Source organism: Hippopotamus amphibius, chromosome 3 (genome assembly GCF_030028045.1).
Source record: "Hippopotamus amphibius kiboko isolate mHipAmp2 chromosome 3, mHipAmp2.hap2, whole genome shotgun sequence".
Lineage (NCBI taxonomy): Eukaryota > Metazoa > Chordata > Mammalia > Artiodactyla > Hippopotamidae > Hippopotamus > Hippopotamus amphibius.
This window is the reverse complement of record NC_080188.1, coordinates 98800966-98825798: the sequence shown is the minus strand read 5'-3', so window position 1 is coordinate 98825798 and position 24833 is coordinate 98800966. Positions and strand designations below refer to the sequence as shown.

Genomic DNA, 24833 nt, shown 5'->3' with positions numbered 1-24833 from the left:
TGGCGAGCTCGGCTCGGCTCGTCTTGGCTCGGCCCGGCTCGGGCGGCCTCCTCGGGCGCCGCGCTTCGGGCTCCGTCCCGGCCTTCGGGCGGCCCCGGCCGGTGCCTTCGGGCGAGCTCGGCGGAGTCCGGATGGAGGACTCGGACTCGGCCGCCAAGCAGCTGGGCCTGGCCGAGGCGGCGGCGGTGGCGGCCGCGGCCGCTGTGGCGGCGGCGGCCGCGGCCGCGGCGGGAGGCGAGGCGGAGGAGCCGGTGCTCAGCAGGGACGAGGACTCGGAGGAAGACGGGGACTCGGAGGCGGAGCGCGAGACGCGGAGGGTGACGGCCGTGGCGGTGATGGCCGCCGAGCCCGGGCACATGGACATGGGCACCGAGGCCCTGCCCGGCCCCGACGAGGCCGCCGCGGCCGCCGCCTTCGCAGGCAAGTGGCGCCCGCCCGCGGCTCCCGCGCACATGTCCGCACCCGCCCCGCACCTGCCCCGCGCGGCTGCCCACCCAGCCTCCCCGGCTCAGGCCTCGCACCTGCCTCGTGGGCCCTGGTCCCCGCACACCTACCTACACGCACGCCTTCCCCCCAGACACCTTCCCTCCCTCCCGCGCTCTGTGCTCTCCAGAGCCTTTTCGGCACCTGCCTCTTGCCCGGTCCGCCCGTCCTCGGTCCCTCCTGGGTGCTGGTGACATGGGGGTCAGACACGGGCCCTGCCCCGGTGGAGCCTGGGGGTGGGTGCGTCTGGTCACCTGGCATCCCAGGGGTGGGTTCAGGTGTGACCTGAGCCCTGGGGAACAAGGCTTGGCACCCGGCCTGGGGGGCCTGACAGCCTTTGGGGGCAGTGGACCCAGAGGCCAGCACCGTACTCCTCATTCTCCCCTCCAGCCAGTCCCCGAGGGCCCCCATTTCCTGTAGGGATCTTTCCTCCTGGGGGACCACCTGGGTTGCTGTCTCATTCTCAAGGCTGGTGAGCCACGCCCCAAAGCGCCCTTTAGAGGTTTTGCCTCCTTGGCACCTCCCAAAGAGGGTAGAGACGTCCCCAAGCATGTTGCCTCCTGCTTGGGGGCTCCTGAGTGGCCGGCAGAGCTGGGAGCTGGAACCCTTGGGGAGTGTGCTGAGGCCCTTCTCCCCTAGGGAGCTTCATGGGTTTCAGAACCGGACAGCGGCCTCCCTACCTGGGGGAACCCAGCCTTTATCCTGCCCTGGAGGTGCTGGGTGGGGCCTGCAGCCCGGCCCTGTCGCCCAGTGCCTCTGGTTTGGGTGTGCTGCAGTCTGTCTAGGACCCTCGCAAAGGGCAGGAAGCGGGCTTTGTGGCCTTAAAGGGCCCCATTTTTGTAGCTAAACTGGTTAAAGTTGAGATTTTGGATGGTGAGGTGTTTTTTCAGCTTTGTTTTTTCTGAATGCAAGAAAGAAATGTGACGCTATTCACCACGACATAGCAGAAATGTATCAATAGCAGGTGTTTTTTTCCTGCAGAGTTTTATAGTTGTGTTTTTTGACTGTGTTAAACTTGTTCGTTGTGAATTACTGAGGTCAGGTGATTCCTGGGTTTTTGTAAGCAGCGGGACACGTTGCTGAGGCTGCCTCCTCTGGGCTGCTAGCGAGCTCTTTAGACTTGAGCCCCAGGCTCCCTGGGACATGGTGGAGGAGACAGGCTGGGAGCAGGTGTCTTGGAGAAGTTTAGTGAGCACGGACTGATGGAATGTGCGGGACTTGGCCAAGCTGAGCACCTCCCCCAGGCCACAGACTCTCTAGGCCCTGGACAGTCTGGAACATGGTGCCACCCCCAGGGTGGGGGGGAGTTGAGCATCAAGGGAAGGCTGTTCAGGGTAGCCCATTAGGAGTGGGCCGTGGGTGGTGGGGGGACATGGGGGGCGGGGGGCAGCACCCCTGTGTGCAGACGCTGCTGGGAGGGGCCGGGCTTGATGTTGTAGGAGGGCGGGGGGGGGGGGCACAGGATGGTCTGCCGCTTTTCAGGAGGAAGAGGTCAGTGGCAGGTGGAGGTGTGGGGGATGGTGAGGGAGGGCTGGACTTAAGCTTGTCCTGTGCTGGGGGGGGTCCCTACCCAGAAGGGAGGGAACTCTGTAGGATTTGAGGGCCCTCCTTGGAGTGTGTTTTTTCTTAGAAGGGCGCGAGAGGCCAGGTTGGTCTGGCAGAGCCATGGCCGGCTTAGTGAGTGTGTGGGGGCAGGCGTGCCCTGCAGTCTTCAGTGTGCATGGCAGGCTCTGCAGGGAGGGAGAGGTGGCCTTTTGTCCTTGGAAATACTAGGTCATTCAGACTGTGGTCTAGAAACATTGGTCAGGAGTTTCGTGTGTAGCGTGAGGCCTCCCACGGCAGTGCAGATACCTGACCTGGACCCGCCGTGCCCCGCCCTCACCCCCAGCCCTCTCCTCAGTGGCTTCTGGCTCTAGCTGGGCCCTGAGTCAGGCTCCTGTGTTGCAGAGGTGACCACTGTGACGGTGGCCAACGTGGGCGCCTCGGCAGACAACGTCTTCACCACGTCGGTGGCGAATGCTGCCTCGCTCTCAGGCCATGTGCTGGTAAGCTGTCACGGGAGCACTTCCGGCCCGAGGAGGGGGGCCCGTTCCCCCAGAGACCATGAGCCTGCCCTGTGCCAGACGCCTGGGAGGGGCGGGGAGGGAGAGCACGCAGTGTCCTCGTAGCCTGGGTCACGTACCTAGGACGCTGTGCACTTGAAAGCAGAGTGGTTGTCATTGGGGTAGCGATGGACAGAAAACTCTTGCTCCTGAGTGTAAGGGCAGCAGATTAATGAAGGACTCAGGGACACAGATTTAATCTTGGTTTATTTCTTATGGTGTTGGGACTCGCACAAGCTGATAGCCAGGCAGTGACTTGGTGCCTTCAGCCAGTGCCCTGCCTGAGGCAGTCTCTGTCACATCCTCATTTTCTAGGAGGGGCTAGAGCCAGAAGGTCGGGGAGTTAGGGAAGCCCGAGTCGGTGGGCTCCGAGGACAGGAAGACCCAGAGACTAGTGTGATCCTACTGGAAACTGACAAGGAGAGGGATCTCAAGTATCCACATGTCCCACCTGCCTTCATAAGAAAAATACTTCGTGGTTCTCAAACAAACACAAAGTATTCTGTTTTTCCAGTCGAGGGCTGCACGAGTTCAGTGGTTCGGACGTGAGCAGTGTAGATGCCCTTACTGAGGCATTGACGCTGCAGGTCTGTGAGAGCAGGCGGGTGTGTGCGTGTGCACGTGGGTGGGGGCCTCCGTCCACGATAGGCTGCTGCTCGCCTCCCTGGTGTGAAGGCGAGTTTTCAGATGCGAGGAAAGCTCTTCGCCTTAGTTTTGTCCTCTCAGCGGTGAAAGCATGCGAGCCACCCCAACCTTGGGGTGCCGGGTGTCTAGTCCACTCCAGGGCTCTCTGAGTGAAGCTGTGAGCACACATCTGGGGGCAGCCAGGGTGGGCTCAGCGCCCGCAGGGACAGGAGGGGGGCGTCCAGTGGGCTGGCGCAGGCAGGCGGCAGCATGTAGCCCAGGGGAGAGGCGTGGCGCGGGAGGCCCTGTCTCTGGTGGGCTTGGGCATGAGCAGGGGTCCTGCACCGGATCTTGGCTGCGGTTATGGACTTGGTCTCTCTGAATCCCTCCCTTGAGGCCTGTGACCACTTGGAGGCTGCCCAGGCAGATGGGGAGGGCGTTTCCTGTTCCAGGAACATGTTTATCCCAGAACTTGGACAGCCGTGTGAGCATTCGCTCAGGGTCGCGCACACCTGGCGTCGCCTCTTCTTGGCCTCGGCTCTGCATCCGGAAGAGGCGTGAGGCACAGCGGGAACCTCTCCATAGGCCCACATCCTGGCATGCAGGCGTGTGCGGCTGCTGCCACCTGACTTCCCGTGTTCTTCCCTGCAGTCGGGCAGGACAGCCCTGCAGATCGGGGACAGCCTGAACACCGAGAAGGCCACGCTGATCGTCGTGCACACGGACGGGAGCATCGTGGAGACCGCGGGGCTGAAGGCGCCCGCCGCCCCTCTCACCCCAGGTACTGCCTCCCGCTCCAGGCCGGGGGAGCAAAACGCACCACGGGCTGGTGGAGTTTATCCCTGGGGGGGGACTTTTCTATTTTGTGGGGAATTTCAAATATCAAATACTGTTTAGTGTAAGTAGAAAAAAGTGGAATATTTTAGGCAGTGAAAGAGTTGCGCAGCGTTGCAGGGGGCGGTGCACTGAGCTGGGGGGAGAACCTGCTAGAATCGAGCTGTTTGGTTTGCTTTTCTGTGACTCGGGGTGTGTTCAGGGTCTCATCTTCACGCCGCTCTCTTTGCTCAAGGCCCTCAGTCTCCTCCGCCTCCTCTAGCTCCCGGCCAAGAGAAAGGGGGAACCAAGTACAACTGGGACCCTTCAGTGTACGACAGCGAGCTGCCCGTGCGCTGCCGGAACATCAGCGGCACCTTGTACAAGAACAGGCTCGGCTCAGGTGGGCATGCGTGGGTGGGCGCAGGTCGGGGTGGGATGGGCAGGCTGCTGCGTTTGATTGGAGGACCTCCTTCTTCTTGCACCCCCCATGGTAAGTTGGGGCGAGGAAGGCTGTGCTGACGCAGAAGCTAGTTGAGTAAACAGGATGTTGAGAAATGGGGGGGCCTGTGGCAGGGGCAGGGCTGGACCACACTCTGTAAGGTCCTGGGTCAGCTGGGTGACCCATAGGCCGAAGGCTCTGCAAGTGGGCAGAGGTCACGAGCGCCCTGTGGGACAGGGTCGAGCGTGCGGTGACCGTGGGCAGCGGGTGGGGGCGCAGGCAGGCAGTTGGAAGTGCCGTGCAGACATGGGTTCACGTGGGGCACCAAGGGAGCAGCTGAGAACAGGGAGGCCGGGAGGGCAGATGGGCCTGGCCTGGCGTCAGCGGGAACCACAGGGGTGGTTTCGTCCTTCCAGGGGGCCGGGGGCGCTGCATCAAGCAGGGGGAGAACTGGTATAGCCCCACTGAGTTTGAAGCCATGGCAGGAAGGGCCAGCAGCAAAGACTGGAAGAGGAGCATCCGCTATGCAGGGCGGCCGCTGCAGTGTCTCATCCAGGTATCCGGCGCCTGCGCCTCCCCGCCTCCTGCTCAGAGCCAGAGGCCGCAGGCTCGGCTCCCAGGGCGGCCGCTGCAGGGCCTCATCCAGGTACCCAGTGCCCACGCCTCCCTGCCTCCTGCTCAGAGCCAGAGGCCGCAGGCCCGGTTCCCAGGGCATCAGCTGCAGGGCTTTCTGGGGCCCACAGGCTGCAGTTAGATGGAGGTTTGAGTCCTCTGCTCACTTGCTGTGTGACCTGGAGTAAGTCACTTAACGTTTCTGTCTGTTTCTTGATGTTTCAAATTGGATGTTGAGAGTGTTTACTCCTTACCTGGTTGTGAGGGGTGGGTGAGGCAACCTATCAGCTTCCTTTCCAGTCATGTGACTTTTGTTTATTTATTAAAAGGAGAAAATCAAACGGAAGTTTAATAATATGTATACATGGGAGAGACCCAGGAAAACTGAGTAATTTTGCCTGTGACTTTTTTTTTAACTTTTATTTATTGATTTATTTATTAGCTGCATTAGGTCTTTGTTGCTGCACGCAGGCTTTCTCTAGTTGCGGGAAGCGGGGCCTACGCTTTATTGCTATGCACGGGCTTCTCAGTGCAGTGGCTTCTCTTGCTGCAGAGCATGGGCTCTAGGCCTGCGGCCTTCAGTAGTTGTGGTGCACAGGCTCAGTAGTTGTGGTGAGCAGGCTCAGTAGTTGTGGCGCACAGGCTTAGTTGCTCCACGGCATGTGGGGTCTTCCTGGCCCAGGGATTGGACCTGTGTCCCCTGCATTGGCAGGCGAATTCTTAACCACTGCACCACCAGGGAAGTCCCTGCTCATGACTTTTTAAAAGACACCCAGCTTCTGCCTCCTTGAGCTCCTCTGTGAGAGGAGAGGGCTCCTCATTCCTGTTTCTGGTTTAGCTCTTGGGGTGGAGAGAGAGGTCACACCACACTCCCTGGAAGGGAAGAGGTAGATACTGCCGCCAGCAGCAGTGTGTGCAAAAGAGAAGATTCTGGAAATGAAGGGATTTCACCTTCATGGGTGGATTGGGGTGAAACTGGGTGAAATCTGGGGTTGTCAACTCACTTGAAGGGTCGACTTTCTCACATGTTGTGGTACTTTTTAAACTTCAGGACGGGATCCTAAACCCTCACGCCGCCTCCTGCACCTGTGCCGCCTGCTGTGACGACATGACCCTGGTGAGTGGGGCCCCCGCACGCTCCCCATGGGCTCCGCACTACCCCTCAGCTCCTCTCAGGGCTGCTTCCAGTTTAGTTTCTCCCTTAAATGCTGGTTTTCGAACATTACTCTCATGAGTGAGGCCTCAGGTGGGCCCCCGGCTGCTCAAAGAATATTAAGGGAAACTTTCTTAAATAATGGAAAGCTCCTATAACATCCCCATCTTAACTTCACTATTTTTTTTTTGTGGTGACAAGAAGTGTATGTGTACTGTTTTACAGTCTGCATTTTTAACGTTATATCATTAAAAATACTGCACTGAACTGATTTATATAGAGAGCTTTTAATGTCTTTTGAAGTATTTTCTTGTCCTAAGTTCTTAACAGTTTAAAAAATCGGACATTTTCATTAGTTTTAACGTATGTTGCTATATGGCTTTCAAAGTGTGATACTAATTTGTAATGTGTGAACTACCAGTTTTGTTTCAATCTTTCTTGCTGTTGAATATTGTTTTTTGTTTTTTTCAGTAATTGTAAGGTTACTTTTATTTTATTTTTTTTAATTAATTACTTTTAAAATTTATTCTTATTGGCTGTGTTGGGTCTTCATTGCTGTGCGTGGGCTTTCTGTAGTTGCAGAGAGCAGGAGCTACTCTTCATTGTGGTGCACGGGCTTATCATTGCGGTGGCTTCTCTTGTTGTGGAGCACAGGCTCTAGGCACATGGGCTCAGTAGTTGTGGCACACAGGCTCAATAGTTGTGTCTCACAGGCTCTAGAGCGCAGACTCAATAGTTGTGGCTCACGGGCTTAGTTGCTCCGAGGCATGTGGGATCTTCTTGGACCAGGGACCGAACCTGTGTCCCCTGCTTTGGCAGGCAGATTCTTAACCACTGCGCCACCTAGGAAGTCTGACTATTTTTTTTAAATGTCTTAAAATTAACTAAAAATCTGTTTAATGAGATTTCCTTTTTTAATTTTGATTACTCACCCGGTTAATCATTAGCAGCTATACAAGAAAACTTAATTGGAGAGATGGTCCTGAGTGGGAAAGCCAAATATTCTAAAATCGTCTAGTTCATGTATAGATCACACGTGATTCTAGTAGAACAACTAGCAGGATATTTGTATGAGAATAAAATACGTTTAAGTTTGCTTGGGAAGAGTGGTAGGTGACATCCTCAGAGGTCTTGCAGGGATAAAAGGAGCTGAGTGGGGGGGTCAGCCCCATCAGGAAGCATGGAGTACACAGTAGGGTCACTTATGGTCACTCCAAACGCCAAAATCCTCAGGTGTCACCTGGTGGCCCACGCACAGAACGTGCACACTGAATCTAGACACTGCCAACGTGAGAACTCAGAGAAGACGTGGACTGAGAGCTGGGGGCCTCGACTCGGTGAAGATGTGCTTCTCCCTGCATCGGTCTGCAGGTTTAACACAATTTCCTCAGGATCCCGGCAGGATCTTGTAAACATCGACAAGCTGAGTCTAAGATTCATGACGAAAGGCAAAGAACATGGGGTAGCAGCATGGCTTTGAGGATGAAGGTGCCTGCCGGAGGAAGGAGTCACAGCACGTGATGTGCAGACTTGCCGTTGTATTTCTGCGGTCTCGACCATGTGGTGTTGGCAGAGGGGGCCCATTGATCTAGGAGCAGACCCCCGTCCACATGGGCACCCACGAGGCGTGGGAACAGTTGGACACTCGTAGGTGTAGAGGTGACCTTTGACCTAAAAGTCACACTTTATATACAAGCAGATTCAAAATGGATCACAGAGCAAAATTTGTCCAAAACTAAACTAAAATTTGTAGAAGAAAACCTCTGTGACCTAGGGTTAGACCAGAGATTTCTTAGACATGGAACCAAAGGCACAGTCCATGAGATGAAAACTGGTACGTCCGACTTCATCAAATTGGAATGTTGTGGCTTCTGCTTCAGGATTGGTGGTGTGCAGGGCTCCACGCCCCATGCCCCACACCCCACGCCCAGGGACGTAACCCTGGCCACGAAGGCTTCTGGAGGTTGTCCTGGGGGCACACAGCAAAAAGGACACTTATCCAGGGGCATCTTGTGAGTCTGGCATTTGAGCCGAGCCCCACTCCTTCCCCGTGTCTGTCCAGCTCAGCCTCGGGAAGCTCCTCTCCAGGTGCCGTGGCCCTGTCGTCCTGGCCATTTGCCCCTACGGTGGACGTGCACACAATGGAGGCCAGCCGAGAAGACCGAGCAGCTCGGCAAGCAGGGCTGAAGGCCTGCATGCCGTTCCCACCCTGCTCCAGGGCAGCCCGTGGGAAGGAGGCTGGCAGTGCAGGAGGGCGGCCAGTGAAGCCACTCACTGGGATGGTGACCGCCCCCAGGAGCCTCCTCAAAGGTTTGTCCTAAAAGCCACCCAGTGACTGGAGCCTTAAGTGACTGGATCTGACAGTGGAGCAGTTTGCAAAGGGTAGTGCAGTTGGCTGGAAGCAGTGGAGCCCAACACCCCGGGGTAGCAGCTTGACCACTGCCAGCCGGCGGGGCAGCAGGGCCACACTGCGGCGAGGGAGACTTCATCTAGGACTGCAACCAGGAGGCCCTGGAGGAAGGGGGAGTCGTCTGCACAACCGCTCAGTGTGGCATCTAAAATGTCGTGTAGGGGGACGGGGATGTGTGAACCACACAGAAGAAAAGTGACAGGCGGCAGACACGGCCCATCGCGGGGGTGGCGGATGAGGCTTCCACGCAGCCTCTGTGTCTACAGGGCTGAAGGAAGCACGTTGAAAGGTTGTCAGCAGGGGTCTCAGTCTGTGAGGCTGGGGTGGGAGGCCGGGGCTGGGCACCATGGCCAGGCAGCTTCAGCAGTAGACATTGGCTTTCTCACAGTTGTGGAGGTGGGCAGCCCAGGTCAGGGTGCTGCTTCGCTCCCAGTGGGGCTCCTCCTGGCTTGCAGGCTGTGGCTCACGTGGCTCCTCCTACAAGGACACCAGTCCCATCAGAGCAGGGCCCCACCCTCAAGACCTGTCACCTGCTCACTCCAATACAGCCACGCTGATGGTCAGGGCCTCACAGGTGAGTGCTGGGGGCACAGTTCAGCCCAGGAGGTGACAACAACATCTCATCACATGGAGAAAACCAATAAAGGGAGGAGCCACAGGGAAGAGCCCAGTGGAGGCTCTGGGATTGACAAGTAGGACAAAAGCTCACTTGCGGGTCTACAGCGGGTGTGAATGGGCAGCAGGACAGGCCAGCGAGCCCGCAGGGGTCTTGGGCAGGAGCTGGGAGGCTCCCCTGACCGTCACGTTTTGCTGCTGTTCCTGCTCTATCGAGGGTCTCTTCTCCCGTGTGTTGGGGCTGCGGGGGCTGCGGGGCCCCTCCCTTCTCCTTCCTTGGTCATCACTTGTTTTCTGTCTTCTGGGAATTCCTAAAAATTGGTGCTGATGCTTCTCTCCTGTTTGAAGCACTGTTCCTCACACGTTCTATCTGAAAGTACGTTTTCTGTTTTCTTAAGGCCTGTGGGGCCTAAAGGGAGTTACGACCTGGGGCCGGCTCCGTCTGGGCGCGCCTCTGGGCAGGCTGTCCGTGGGAGGACAGTCTGGGGTGGCGTTTCCATGCGTCTCATTTTGCCTCTCACACCCTCCAGAGTGGGCCTGTCAGGCTCTTCGTCCCCTATAAGAGGCGCAAAAAGGAGAGCGAGCTGCCCACCACGCCTGTTAAGAAGGACGCCCCCAAGAACATCACCCTGCTTCCCGCCGCTGCCGCCACCACCTGTGAGTGTCAGTGAAGCAGCATCACCTGGGACGTGCTCTTCGCCTGTCCTGCTCACATGTGTGGCCATGGGGTCTGGGTGCAAAGCAGGCACAGCTGCCACCCCAGGGGCTCCCTGGCCTCCTCTGTCCCAGCCTGTCCTCGGCGTGGACCTCACGTTGTGACTGGGGCTCTGGGTCTCGGTCAGCGCAGCCCTCAGAGGTCTCAGACGGCCCTGGGGCTGGCGCAGCGGGTGCACGTCTAGGAAGGGGGGCGGGGAGGAGGCACCTAATCCTGAAACCACGAGACAGGGTGCTTGGGGGGGCGGCTGGGGGGGCGGAGAGGCTGCAGTGGGAGGAGAGGGCTATGTCAGTGACTCGACTCCTGCAGGCGGCAGGCGAGGTGACCCTGTGACCTTGGGTGCTGGTCGGCCAGGAGGAGACGGAGCCCCTGAAATGCCAGGGGACACGGCTGCTTTTTCTCTTCAACTTTGATGGAAATCTTTTTCTTAATTCAAACTACAAAGTCCTTCTTACGTTAGTTTAAATTTTATTTTTTGCATTCTGACAAGGCAGTACACCCAGGTGTCCGGGATGCAACAGCAGGAGCTGCGTCTGGTGGGGGGTGGGCGTCCCTGGCAACTCCCCCTTCCCCCCGCCTGGCTGTGGCCCCTGCAGCAGTGGCTGGTGGGCCGGCGGGTGCTGCTGCATACTCACCCCTCTGCCCCGGCCCCTGGGTTTTCTGAGATGTGCCCAGGAGGCCCAGCGCGCAGTGAAGGCTCTCCTGCTTTTGCAGTCACCGTGACCCCCTCAGGACAGATCACTACCTCGGGCGCACTGACCTTCGACCGGGCGTCCACCGTGGAGGCCACTGCGGTCATTTCGGAGAGTCCGGCCCAGGGCGATGTCTTTGCTGGAGCCACAGGCAAGTTGTCTCAGCGCCTGGTGTTGCAGCCTTGGGAGGCCCCGCCTCCCCCCCCCAGCAGGGCCTTTCACTGGCAGGAGCTCTGGGGACTCCCGCAGGTGGTGGGGGGCCAGGGGCTTGGCCGGTTGTGGCAGGACCAGGACCTAAAGAGTGGAGGCTGCTTGCGGAGCCTAGACGGGCGCTGTGGGGCAGCAACGGCCTGTGTGCGCCTGTAAACACTCTGGTAGCCGTGTTAGGAAAGTGAAAGGCAACAGTAGAAATCGGCGTTTGCACTGTTTTTATGTTACCCAGTACATCCCAGACACTGTCGTTTCGACAGTTCACTCACTGCACTTCCGGGGCTCTGGAGCTGTCCTGTTGGATGTGCAGCGCAGCCAGGGCTCAGGCCGCCATGTCCCTCTCCCCGACAGTACAAGAAGCAGGCGTGCAGCCCCCGTGCAGGGTTGGACACCCAGAGCCCCATTACCCAGGGTATCAGGACAGCTGTCAGATCGCACCATTTCCAGAGGCTGCATTGCCGACGTCTCATCCCAAAATAGGTGAGTGTAGAAGGGTCCCCGTGAGCGACCGTGCACTCAGAATCGCTCCTGCTGGAAGGCTCTCTGTGTGACGTGGGTGTGGGGTTCAGGCCTGTGCTCGTGAACCAGCTTTCACTGGAGCTGCTGCTCGTTTCTGTGTGGGGTGAGGCCACGCACGTAGCACCCTGTGCCCTGCAGAGCCCGCGGTTCAGCCAGGCGCTGACCAGGACCCTGTACTGGGTGTCTCTCCGGTGAGGACGCTCGGCTGGGTGGCTTCGGGTGAGAGGCTGTGGGGCTTCACAGGGATCCTGCCCCGCGTGTGCATTTTGAACGATTAGTCACTCACGGCACGTTTTGGATGCATTTCTGTGTCTGCAGTTTTTTAAAGGGAGCGTGATAACCCCAGCTGGTGGACCTTTGTGTTTTTTACATTTTTCGCTAGAGAAAAGACAGCAAGATAGAAACCTGTCCATGAGTTTTATGAGGCGCCCCTTGCTCTTCTTCTCTGCTGGTCTCACCATTTTCTCCTTTTGCTGTTAAACTCCCTCCATCCTTGAAGCTCACCCTACTCGTGGCCCTAAACCCCATCCCCAGGCCCAGGTGAGCCCCCCGGCCGGGCCACGGCCCTGCCAGCTCTGCTGGGCCGGGACCGGGGCCTGGATGGGGGAGTGTTCGTCCCCGTGCGGTCATCTGTGCCCGAGGGGGGCTGTGAGGCCCTGGCTGCTGCCGCCGTCTGCTCACCCATTTCATTGTGGACTCGTGGCTTCCTGTTTTCTTCAGGGAGTTGCAAGCTGTCACTGGGGTTATGTGTGTCAGAAGGGTCCCTGATTTGTCCGGCGGGGACCCTGACAGCGGCTGCTGTGGCCTCTGTCCACTCTGTCACGCTGCCCGTTTCCTTACAGTCCGGTGCAGCAAGGCCTGGAGGCTCATTTCAGGGTCCCGTCCCTCCAGGGCCCTGCCCTGTCGGGGGGGGGGTGGGTCACAGCTGAGGTCTGGCCATGGCTGCGGAGGATGGGCGCTGCTCGTCTGGCTTCCAAGCGTCTCGTGTGGCCCACGTCCAGTGGCCTCGGTGCTGGGAGCTGGAAGCAGGCCTTGTGGAGTGTTTACTCCAGCGAATCGGCAGACACTGCAGTCAGGGCTCTTCCCTGGGGGGATGTTAGACGTTCAGCAGTGCAGCCTGGGTGCGCTGTGCCCCCGGGCCCTCTGAGACAGAGGCGGGTAGTCCGTGCGTGTCCACATGTGCGGGTGTCCACTTCCTGTCCAGAACAGCATCCCTTCGCGGTTCCCCTCCCGCCTCCATGACTTTCTCTTTCAGCTGAGAGAAACCTGTCTCCCACATCCCTGATCAGTACCCCCCGGGTGACCACAGACATCCCCGAAGGCTTTCTGTGTGAGCAGAAACGAAACTAGGAGGTTTTAGTTCTCTTGCCTGGTTTACTTTTTACACGATTTAACCTGCTCCCTTACCCCGGTGCTGCCTTCCCACTGGTTCTGCACGAGCTCTGTGGTCACCCCGCTTGCAGCTGTAGTGTCGGGTGTGAGGGTGTTTCTGCATCCGAAGCATCTCAGGTCCCGTGATCTGCTCACCATTCTACTTTCCCATGTTGGATGAGAGCGTGGAGGCACCTTGAAGACAGCAGGCATATTCACTTCTTTTTGTGTTTTGCTTTCCATGTGCTAGTGTTGACATCCCTGCCGGCCCTGGCGGTGCCGCCCTCCACCCCCACCAAACCCGTGTCCCCCTCGGTGGTCAGCGGGCTAGAGATGTCGGACCAGCGGAGCTGGCTGTACCTGGAGGAGATGGTCAACTCCTTGCTGAGCACCGCACAGCAGCTGAAGACGCTGTTTGAACAGGCCAAGCAGGCCAGCTCCTACCGGGAAGCCGCCGCCGCCCAGGCCAGAGCCCACGCGGATGTGGAGCGGAAAGAGGTACTGGCCGCACAGCAGGTCTGTGGCCGCCGCCTGCGGGGCCCGGCTGCCCTCTTGGGCGGGGGACCCGGAGACTCGCGTGCAAGTGGAGCTTCTCCGATAGACGAGGGGCAGCCGTTAGCATCGGGCGTTTTCATGCTTCACACACACCAGCTGTTGTTCTGAGCGTCCGACCGGCATAGCCGTCACTTGCCCTGTCAGGCCGTCCTCCTCCTGGGGAAATGCGTCCCGCGTGTTATTAAGTCTGGAGAAGCGTCTTTCCATGTGTCTTTGGGGAAGGTGCATGTCTTCTGGTCACCAGCCCCCCCAGGAGCCCAGCTCTGTGCCCGCATCTCGGCCCCGGAGGACCCTCATGGGTATTTCACCGCCGACGAGGTCCCTGAGGTCCGGGAAGAATGGCACCCAGAGCGCTTCCTGCAGCTGGTTTCTGTGGCACAGGGTCCTCAGCCCCGAGGCACCTTTTTGGATGCAGTCTCCAGGGAGGGCACTGGTGCTGATGTGCGAGGAGGCGCGTCCTCACGGCCCAGGGCTCAGCAGGGGCGGCAGGAAGGGCGGGCGGGGCCCTCGTGGGGTCTGCTTGAGGCTGGACAGTGATACGTCTTTGATGTCAGTTTTCTCAGTTACAGTAACTGTGGACTTTGATTTGTAAATTAATCAAATTGAATTTTTCCCACCAAATTCATATAAGAACAAAGCTTTCATTGAGCACTACTTATTATAGATAGGAGGAAAGAAGGTGTTTTCAGGTTCTTAACTTTTTTTTGGCCGTGCCACACGGCTTGCGGGATCTTAGTTAGGGGAGCTTCCACGGGCAAGAGGCAGTGGGTGGAAAATCCACACGGTCCTTTATGGAGTCTCCTTTTCTTGCCTGTGCCCCGGCCAGCGGCTGCTCAGCATGGTTGCCTCTTCCTGTAGCTCCACTTACCTAATGTCTTGGCTGACCCTGACCTTCAGGTCGGCTCAGGACCCACTTCTGCTCACTCCTTTCCTTCCAACGGTGGACGCTCTGTTCCTTCCTCCACCTTCCATTCATCTCAATTGTCTGTTGGGCCTTTTGGTTTGTTCATGACAGAAGCTCTGGATTCTGCTGGGTTCTGTCTCTTCCCCGGAAAAGTGCTGGACTTGGTTCTCAGAAGCAGCTGAGCTCCTGGCTGCTCTCCCGTACTTTGTTGTGGAGGTGGGGGGTCTGTCTCGGTTTCTTCCACCCGTCACATCTTTAGCCCCAGTCTGGGCGGGGGGCATTGCTGCCACCCTCACGTGCAGGGATGCAGGCCCTCCTGTGGGAGGGGCACTGAGGTCTCTGCCCAGCGCTGCCTTCTTAGCCGCTGTTTCCATTGGCTAAACCTGGGGACGGCTGCCCGGGGACAGCTGCCCAGGGACAGCAAGGGCCTGCGGCCATCCTGTGCTGACTGCGCCTCCCCCCTTGGTTTCCAGGCATCTGGCAGCTCCACCCGCTGCTCACCCTGCACAGCCCAGGCTGTGGCCACACACACCTGGAGGGCTGGGGATGTCCTGAGGGACACGCTGCCCCACCTGCAGGCCTCTCCCCGCTGGGTTCAGTCCCCCCGCCATTGCTTGCTTTAGTTGCTTTCAGGCTTTCAGATCGTTGCCTTTTGTGCTCCGAGTGCCTGTCTGGGGGGCCAGCCCTGCAGGCTGCTCTGCTTGCTGGGATGGCAGCTGCTTCTCCGGTGTTTTTGGCTTTAGAGGCTGCACACGCGGAGCAAATGGGGTCTCATGCTGCTCGGTCACTGGTTTTTAATAATTTAATTTCTGTGTATTTCATGTTCATAAACATTTTACTAGTCACATTTTTAAAATCCCTAATTGTATATGGTTTTTGCAGTTGTAACCAATGTCTTGATTTTTTTTGTGCATTTGTATATTCGCATATTTCTGATCACGTAGTTTAGAAAAACCCCTAACGTGCATAAGGAAAGGGCAGTTTGTTCTTTGTTGAAATACGGATCGTATACTGTGGAACTCACTGCTATGAGGTGCACAGTCCAGTAGTTTGTTCACAAACGTGTACAGCCATCACCACCACCTGATTCCAGATCACTTCACCTCCCAAAGAAGCCCCAGGCCCGTTAACATCACTGCCCACCCCACCCACAGGCCCCAGCTGCACTGCCCTGTTTCCTGTCTCTGTGGCTTTGCCTGTTCTGGACTTTTCTTAGAAATGGAGTCACACACCACGTGGTCTTTCGTGTCTGGCTTCTTTCACTGAGCAGAGTGTTTTCAAGGTCCATCCACACTGTAGCCCGGGTCAGAATTTCAGTCCTTTTTATAGGCATCACACCACACATTGTTTTTTCACTCGACTGTTGGTGGACATCTGGGCTGTTTCTCCTTTTCGGCCACGTGAGCAAGGCTCTGCACGTTTGTGCTCAGTGTCTGTGTGGGTCTGTCGTCACCTCTCCAGGGTGTGCACCTGGAGCGGAGCCGCCGGGCCCCACAGTGCCTTCAGGTTCACTTTCTGAGGAGCCGCCCGCCTGCTTGCCAAGGCGGCTGCCCATCCTGCACCCCCCACGTGTGCCGCGTGCCGTCCCCACGGCCTCTGCACCCCCGTCCCCGCTGAGCACGTGGCAGACCTGCACGTCCTGACTTAGAGTCCAGGGCCCGGCTGCGCCCTCCTCTCCCCGGGGGTTGGCAAGGATGCCCCCGGCCGGGACTGCGGGCGGGGAAACTGCTGTGTCCCTGTCACACAGCTGGGTGGCGGGCGGCTTGGGCAGGGGTGGCGCTGGCTGCCCAGACACCCGCACCCCATCCCAGCAGGGAAGTGCAGCAGGAAAATGGTTTAACTTTCACTTTTACATTTTTCATTACTTTTGTGGAGCTTTCTTAGAATAAAATTACAAGTAATTCAGACACGTCTCCTTCCCTCTGTGAAAACCGTCCAGTGACAGATGGAACAAAAAAGAAAGCGCAGCCAGGCATTTCCTGGTTGGTCTCCAGGTTGCTGTCAGGGCACCGTGTTGAGTCAGCTCGTGGGTTGTTTTTCACACAGGAATAGCCCACAGTCACGGCCAGGCTCATCCTGCATGTAGGGGTCCAGAAGCGAAGTTCCTGTTGTGCAGAATGCCCCCACCCACCCTGCCGTGGGACCTGTGCGATGGATCAGCCAGGAGTGTCCCCCGTGGCTGGAGTGCTCAGGCCCCGCCTGTGAAAGGTTGGGCTTTGCATTTCATTTGCAATTTTATGTATTTCTAAGAAAGAAATGCGACATGAAATCCCTTTACCCTTAAACTCCTGCCTGGCTGGAGCTTCCGCCCTGCCGCGGCATCCGACACCTCCTGTGTCCTGAGCTTGGAAGTGGCTGGAGCCCTCACAGCACGTGTCCTCTCTCTGGGGCTGTAGGTGTGACATGTCCTCGAGTAGTTTCCTGTAAGCTGAGCACACGGCGGAGGGGATGTCAGGCACCCCTCCTGTCCTGGCACTGCCGGCGGGTGGGCACCAGTGTCCTCGTGTGTGCCGGTGTCCTGAGGCTCCGCAGGTGACCTGGTTAAGTTGCTCGCAGACGTGGCTTGACCACTTTCTGCACCTTGTGTGTTTACCGTTTGTAGTAGGTGATGTGTCTTATCCCTGTGGCCCAAGGACGACCACAGTGCCTGGACGCTGGGTTCCTGGGAGCCGGGCTCCTTGGAGAGATTGTTCGCCAGGATCCTCTGGGGCTGTGGGAGGTTCGGGGGGCTGAGAGGCCCTGACTTGAGTAGTGTGTGTGAGGGGACACAAAACCTGTCCCTGCAGCAGGTGACAGTGGGGAGAGGTGGCCTGCGCGGTCTGGGAGGCAAGGAGCCAGGCAGCCAAGCAGGGAGCACGGGTGGCTGTCGTGGAGGGGCTTCTGGACACCCTGACATCGCCAGGGTGAGAGGGCGCCCCCCACCCCGCCATGGATGGTCACAGGGAAAGGCAGCTCCGGAGAACTGTCTGAGCAGATCCTGCCCAGCCGTCCACAGCATCCTCCCCACAGCGCCGGGGGTTGGTGGGCGGGCCGGTCAGGTGAGGCTGTGGACCAGGGAGGGGGCTGGACCCTCCCTCCCCGGCTCCAGGTGAGGACACAGGCACTCGCAGCCCAGGGAGGGAAGCAGGCTGCCTGCTTGGGTGTTTTATTTGGAATTTCTTCAAAAATCAAGTTTTAACTCTGCTGAACTATTAAGGAGATTTTGCCAGTTTTAACCATGGGGCACTTGCGTTGTGTGTATATAATTAGCTCAGCAGAGATTAAACAGGGCAGAAGACCAGATGCCCTTCCCGTCAAGGACGCTGTGTCCAGCAGAAGCCGGCCACGTGGCTGCAGGGTGCTGGGCCCTGGCTGGGGGTCCGCACGCACTCTGGGCCCACGCCTGTGCTCTGCCTGTGTCGGTGTCTCCTGGCTCCTTCTCAGGCCTTCACTGATCTTCCCAGCTTATTTCTCAAGAGGGAGATGTGGTCAGAAGAGCAGCAGCAGCAGGGGGTCCGGACAGCACCTTGGACTGCACAGCAGATGCTGGAGGAGAGCAGGTGTCCACAGGCCGGATCTGGTGATGCCTCTTCCGGGCTGCAGATGTGCCTCTCGGCCGTGCCGCACCTGGAAGAGGGCTCTCTGGTTTCTCTCTTCTCATAAGCCTTCCCCCCCATGCCCCCCCACTGGCCACCAGCCGGCCTCATCTCACCCCAAGCCCTGGGGCCCATGCCCAGCACACACATTTGGGGGCAGATCAGAGGTTTCTGTCTGTGAAGTGATTTCCCTTTTTCTTCACTTAGTTACCCTGGGTGGGGGTCCTCCCCCGGGACAAGGGTGGTCTAGGAATATTTCAGAATTCTCCTCTGTGGGGTAATTTGTCTCTTGTACATTTGTCTGTATGTTTGTTTGTATCAAGGTGGGTTCATGGTACCCGTGTTACTTGTTTTGCTCGCCTTGTTGCATCTTTGGGAGCTCTCCGTTGGTGCCCACATCCCTTACCTGCCCCTCAGAGCACCTCCCTCCTTGCTGGCCCTAGAAGACCCTCCAGGCCCATTTTGGGGGTTCCCTGCCACAGCCCTGGGATCAGCCATTTCTCCAGAGAGCCTGGTTCCTTTCCTGGAGAACGAGCGGTCTTTGGAACCCAGACCTGGGCCTCTCGGCCAGCAGCGTGGACACGTGTGGGTCCTAACTGCTGTGTGCAGACACAGCCCTGAGGGTTTCTGTGTCCGTCCGTCTCCATCTGTATGTCAGTTGACATGTCTGACTTCTTGGATCCCCTGCTCCTGGTTATTTTGGGTTAAGAAATAATTTTCCAAGGGGATGTGTTGGGAAGGCCCAAAGGGTTGGAAGTACTTGTTACATGAGAGCAACACCCGCCCCACGAGGTCTAGTCAGGACGCAGGCTTTTGATTCAGTTCAGAGCTATTTATTGAGTGCTTGCTGTTTTCTAAGAACTGCACTGGTGCCAGGAGCACCAACACGGCAGGTCCAGGTGAGCAGGGCTCACGGGCTCTGGAGGTGGGGGGGGGAGGGGTGTGTGTGCAACACTTGGCCGCTTCCCCGAGGACTCCCTAGCTGAGAAGCAGGAGGGACCCCCGAGCCTCGCAGGCAGCTGCACCTCTGCTCCCACTCACGATGCCGGGGAATCTGTGAATCCTTTGCTCTCCGTGGAGGAATTTCTCTGTGTGGTTGCAGAGTTTGCTTCTTTACGTATTTTGTCCTTTAAAGCAGAGGCAAGGGACAAGTGAACTTAGTACCTCAGCGTCCCTGTGATGCGTGTTTCCTGGAGGGAGTGGGGGCGGGTGGGGGGGTTGGTGGTTATGGGTGGAAAGTGTTGGTCAGTGCGGTGAGAGGAGGAAGCTGGAATCCAGAACAGGAACCAAGAAGTTTGCTGCTCTGCACGTGCACGCGCACACATACAGGGAAGGAGCGCGGGGGGGGGGGGGGGGGGGGGGGGGGAGGAGGAGGGGGGCTTAGCGGTGTCACAGGCGTGTGGCTCACAGGTGTATGGGAGCAGGGGCCTCGTGCACGGGCGCTAGCAGTGCCACTGAGGTCCCCGCCCCACTGGCTGGAAGGAGCGGCTCCTTCCCATCCTGTGTCCTGTGGGGAGAGTGCACAGAGGCCGAGTTGGGTGGCTGGGGCAGAGGCTGCCCTGCTGCTGCCGATGGGGGTCCGGCGGGGGGGGGCCTCCAGGGCCTGGCTGAGAGCCCTGGTCTTCCTGAGTTGGGTTTCCCAGCGGACTTGGCCGCAGTGAAGTCCCCTGGTGTTTGGAGTCAGGTGGGCAGGTCTGCCTCCCGCCCGGCGGCGCCCACCCCGCGTCTGGGCAGCGGGGGGCGGGGACGCAGGTCACTCTGCCCCCAAGATGGACGCCTGTGTCCTCTTGCAGCAGTCCTGCGTCAACTGCGGCCGAGAGGCCCTGAGCGAGTGCACCGGCTGCCACAAGGTCAACTACTGCTCCACCTTCTGCCAGCGCAAGGTAGGCCCCGCCCCGCCCCAAGCACCGCCCCCAATCACCGCACCGCCCGAGGCCCCGCCCCGCCTCCCTGCTCTCCCCTTCCCGGGCTCTGGAGAAGCTGCGAGGAAGCCACGTGGGCTGTGGCCATGGCCGTGGCCGTGACATCAGCTGCTCCCCTGTGGCCTTGACGGCGTCGCGAGCAGCGCTTCCCAGCCCTGGGCGCCTCGTCGCAGGTCCTGGAAGGTAGCCGACTGCGCGATTCCCGTGTGTGCGGCTCTTGGCCTTTGGTTCTGAGCAGGTGAGAGCGTCTGGTAGGAGTGGCCCCAGCTCAGGCTCATCTCTGTTCTCGCCCGTACGCAGGGAGCGGCCGAGCAGTGAACTGGGGGCCCCAGGGGTTATCCTGTCCTCCTCAGACTGCCCATGTGTGGGGTGGATGGAGAGTCGCAGAGCTCGGCCCTGGTGTCCCCACACCGCCTGTGACACTGCCTCTGCCACGCAGGGGCCCGGGGCCGGCGGCTTCCCGAAGCTCCCTCTTCTGAGATATCATCGGGTGGGAGGTGGGCAGGGATGACCCCCGGGACCAGGGTGTGTGGGACACGGCACCTTCCTCCTGTGTGTCTCAGGGCTTCCGGGGGGCTGTGGGGGTCAGCACAGCGTGGAAAGCGTGTCCAAGGGCTCCCAGCTGTGCTCCTGAGCCCTGGCCTGTGCGCAGCGCTGGAAGCTTGGGAAAAAGACCCACAGGTGCACTTTTCCCTGGTCTCCCTGACAGCCCGTGGGCTAAGGAAGGGCATCCGCATGCCGGTGGACGCTGGGAGGAGCCTGGGGGGACGAGTTCCTGCTGGCTTTTGACCCCTGAGGCCAGCTGATTGGTGACTCTGCCCTGACTTTGAACCATCACAGGAAGATTCGTGGGTTTATTTCTTAGTGGAATCATGTTAACCAGATAACATTTTGTCTAAATGCAAGCTGCAGCCTTGGGACCTCTTGTGAGTTGGGCTGGTAAATTTCAGGTATAATCTTGTTGACAAAGACTCCATTAGTTGAGTATCTTTTGGGAGGAAATGTCCATTCAAATTTTTTGCCCATTTTTAAATGAGATCATTTTCTTATCAAGTGTGGAGATGTCTGTGTGTATTGAGGATACAAGTCCTCTATCAGATACATGATTTGCAAGTATTTTCCCCAAGTCTGTGACTTGTCTCTTTAGTTCTTAATAGTGTCATTTGAAGGGCAAAAGTTTTTAATTTTGATTAAGTCCAGTTTAGTTTTTACTTTTTATTGCTTATTATTATAATTTTTTTGGCTGTGCCGTGTGGCTTGTGGGATCTTAGTTCCCTAACCAGGTGTTGAAACCATGCCCCCTGCAGAGGAAGCACAGTGCCTTAACCACTGGACCCCTAGGGATGTCCCCAAAAGTCCAATTTATTTTTTAAAAATTTGTAATGGAGATCATGCTGTTGGTGTCGTATCTCAGAACTTTTCCCTGACTCAAGATTAGGAAAATCTCTTATTTTCCTCTAAAACATTTATAATTTTAGCTAATTTTATTTTTTAGCTATTTTTACTTTTTTGGCCGCACTGCGTGGCTTGTGGGATCTCAGTCCCCCGACTAGGGATGGAAGCCAGGCCCCGGCAGTGAGAGAGCAGGGTCCTCACCGCTGGCCGCTGGGGAGCTCCCATCAGCCCTTATGTTTAGATTTATGACCCATCTGGAGTGAATGTTTATGTACAGTGTGAAACAGTGTGGGCTGGAGCCCAACATGCATGAAGGTTTATATACTGTATAGATTTACAGAGTCAGGTAATTTACATGGTCAGGTAATTTTCAATTTAAAAATTTATTCTTTTGAGTCTAAAAATAACAAATGCTGAAGAGGGTGTGGAGAAAAGGGAACCCTCTTACACTGCTGGTGGGAATGTAAACTGGTGCAGCCACTATGGAAAACAGTATGGCGGTTCTGTAATAAACTAAAAATAGAGCTACCATATACGACCCGGCAATCCCACTCCTGGGCATATATCCAGAGGAAACTCTAATTCGAAAAGATACATGTACCTCAGTGTTCGTAGCAGCACTATTTACAGTAGGCAAGACGTGGAAACAACCTAAATGTCCCTTAACGGAGGAATGGATAAAGAAGATGTGGTACATGTGTACAATGGAGTATTAGCCACAAACAAGAATGAAATAATGCCATTTGTAGCATATGGTTGGACCTAGAGATGATGATTTTAAATGAAGTCAGTCAGAAAGAGAAAGACAAATACCTTGTCACTTATATGCGGAATCTGAAATATGACACAAGTGAACTAAATGACTCACAGACATAGAGGACAGACTCGTGGTTGCCAAGAGGGAGGGGAGTTGGAGGAGGGATGGAGTGGGAGTTTGGGATTAGCAGATGCAAACTATTACATGCAGGATGGATGGACAGGAAGGTCCTACTGCAGAGCACAGGGAACTGTATTCAGTATCCTGTGATAGACCACAATGGAAAAGCATACGGAAAAGAAAAAATACACGTGTGTAACTCAGTCACTGTGCTGTGCAGCAGAGGTTAACACAACACTGCACATCGAGTTACGTCACTAGAAATACAGGTAAAAAATTCATTATTCTGCCGTGCAGGCAGGGCTTGTTGCATCACACTTCTCAGATACTGGGTTTCACAGATTGAAGGTCTGTGGCCGCCTGCGTTGTCAGAGGACGGTCGGGAGTGTTAGGAGTAGGGTGTGTGTGAATGGGGTTGGTACAGTCACACACCGTGTAGCCTGCAGTGTAGTGTAAGCGTAACCTGTAGGAGCCACGGGAGCCCTGCGGTCTCGTGTAACGCGCCTTATCGTGACGTTCACTTTGTTCTCGAACGGAACCTGGAATATCTCCGAGGTATGCCTATAACGACTTGAAATTTTACTATTATAAAAATAAGGCACACTCACTGTAGAAAGTTTGGAAGACGTAGGACAGCACGAAGATAGGCAGCTGGAACCCTGCCCTCTGGGGGTCACCGCTGGCAGCGGGCGCCCTGGTCTCCGTTCTTCTGAGTGTGTGATGTTCACATCTGGTCACGTTTCACCGAAGCCTAACCTCGCCGTACATCTCGGGGGGCCTTGTCTCCACTAACCATGCCTGTGAAGTCCCCGGAGCTTGGTCCCGGCCGAGGTTGGCCCCGTTTCCCAGCCGTGAAGGGTGACAGCAGCTGCTGCCCCAGCAGGGGGCGTGTGGGGTGGACGTCCTCCTGACCTCCCTGGGGGTCCCGGCCACCCGCCCCTCGATGGACACGTGGCTGGCGCCCGCTCAGTGTCCTCACTTCCGCCATGATAAGATGATGAACAGCGGGGTGGGCAGTGGCATCGGGTCCGGGTGTTTCGCTGCAGGTGTGGTTGCTGTTGTCTAGGTCCCAGGGAGGAAGTGGGATCAGAGCGCGGACGGGGATCAGGGTCATCGTGGGCATGGGCCTTTGGAGCTGGTCCCTTAAACCGGAGGGTGGGGGAGGCTGGGAGCCCCCTCCTCGGAGGGCTGGCCGTGGCCGCCCCCGGCTCCACTCCCCGGCGCAGCCTTCTCCCTCTGAACCATAACTCGGGGTCTGTCCTTCCTTTCAGGACTGGAAGGACCACCAGCACATGTGTGGTCAGTCAGCAGCTGTCACCGTGCAGGGGGACGACGTCCACGTCGCTGAGAGTGTGATCGAGAAGGTCACCGTGTGAGGGCTCGCGGGGCCTCTGTGGCTGGAAAGGACCCTTGAGGATGGGGGCTCCGAGGACAAGGAGGAACTTGCTGGCCAAGTTATGAGCGGACGTCGGGTGCCCGGTGCCCTTGGCAGGGCGCTCCTGCCGCCCAGCACTGGGGGGTGCAGGCCCCTCCTTGGCGGCCGGTGGACACAGCCAGGGCCGCGACGCCTGCTCACGGTGCTTTTTTTATCCCTTGGATCAAGAGCATCCGGTTTTCCCTACAGGTCTGTCGTGTTCTGTAACGTGTGTACATACATGTCTGTCAATAAAGTTGATGCCCCTGCCCCACCCGGATGGGCGACTCCAGCCCCAACCTCCCTGCCACCCGGGGCCGGGGCTGTTCAGTTTCTCCACGGCGGGAAGGGCCCGTCGGTGGGACAGAGGCCGGCACCTGTCGCCGGGAGCTGGGGCCCCGGAGCCGCCAGTGAGGAAGGCCGAGCCTCCGTCCACCCTCGGGGGTGACGCTGCGTCCGGACGTGCTGCCTTTCCCTCTGCACAGAGTGCGCCTGGGACCCGCCCGGTGTGGCTCCTGCCCGCACCTGGGTTCCAGAGCCTGGGTTCCAGAAAAGCCTGGGCGCCCGTCGTCTGTGCACTGAGAGAGGAGGTGGAAGGATGAGCTGTGGGACTAAGTCACAGACTTTGACCCCGACGCTTGCCTCCGAGGCAGGGTTCCGCCATGTTCACGGCACTGCCAGCCTGCGCCTCCCAGCTCCTGCTTCCAGAAGGTTCTTCCGAATCCGTAGCACATGGAGACTTGCCTTTTGGGACACAGGCTCCCCAGTGAGCTGAGGGGGTGGCTGGAGTCCCAACGGGAAGAGGGTGTGAGCCCTGGAGGCACCCACGCCCATCCCCCAGGCCCAGCCTGGCTCCGAGTTGGGAGGACCTCGCCCCCAGAAGCCCCTCTGCCTCCGCGGACTCAGCGGGTTTGTCTGGGTTTTATTCGTTTTGTCTTCCCGCCTCTTCACCACCTTGGGAAGGCCCGGCCCGGCCCTGGGGTTTGCACAGCATGAAGGTGTGGGAAGTGAGGACCAGGGATGGGGGGCACGTCGGCCTCAGCTGAGGGGATGGAGAAGGCTGCACCCTCAGAGTCCCCCCAAACCCTAAAAGGCTAAAATGGTGACTTAGGTGGGGCGGCCGCAGGGAAAGGGTTCCAGGTCCTTCCTTGGCGTCCAGTTCCAGTCAGCAGCCTCCCCATCAGCAGACTCAGCAGCCTCAGGACCAGGACCTGCAGGGAAGCCGTCCTGGGCGGGAGTCTCCTGGGATGGGGGCGGCTTCTCCGCCCCTCTCCTTAAAGTGGAAGCCTGGAGATCGCATGTGTTGGGGGCAGTTTTCCAGTGTGTCGTTTCTAAGTCTGGGAGGCTGTCTCTGTGTCACCTTGGACATCAGGAGGCGTCTGGAAATTGCTGTCCAGATGCCAAGGGTGTGTCGACATCCTCAGTTCTGT

The 24833-nt window shown here is 57.8% G+C and overlaps 1 protein-coding gene across 11 annotated transcripts; it reads left to right on the top strand.

Annotated features, from left to right (window-relative positions):
* The first annotated feature begins 31 nt into the window (after positions 1–31).
* On the top strand, positions 32–23683 carry DEAF1 (DEAF1 transcription factor). Of its 11 annotated transcripts, none has more exons than XR_009052579.1 (12): positions 36–420; positions 2431–2528; positions 3861–3990; positions 4306–4425; positions 4881–5110; positions 6128–6193; positions 9785–9911; positions 10684–10812; positions 11223–11351; positions 13012–13259; positions 19565–19955; positions 23261–23683. XR_009052579.1 is itself a non-coding variant. In XM_057726523.1 (12 exons), the coding sequence occupies exons 1-12, from the start codon at positions 132–134 to the stop codon at positions 23363–23365; spliced, it is 1812 nt and encodes a 603-aa protein (XP_057582506.1). In that variant the 5' UTR covers positions 38–131; the 3' UTR covers positions 23366–23683. The 11 variants fall into 11 exon arrangements, 4 of the variants coding, with proteins under 4 accessions (XP_057582506.1, XP_057582509.1, XP_057582507.1 ...); XR_009052577.1 differs by having other exon boundaries at positions 37–420; positions 4279–4425; XR_009052578.1 differs by having other exon boundaries at positions 38–420; positions 4279–4425; positions 19589–19955.
* The last annotated feature ends 1150 nt before the right edge of the window (positions 23684–24833 follow it).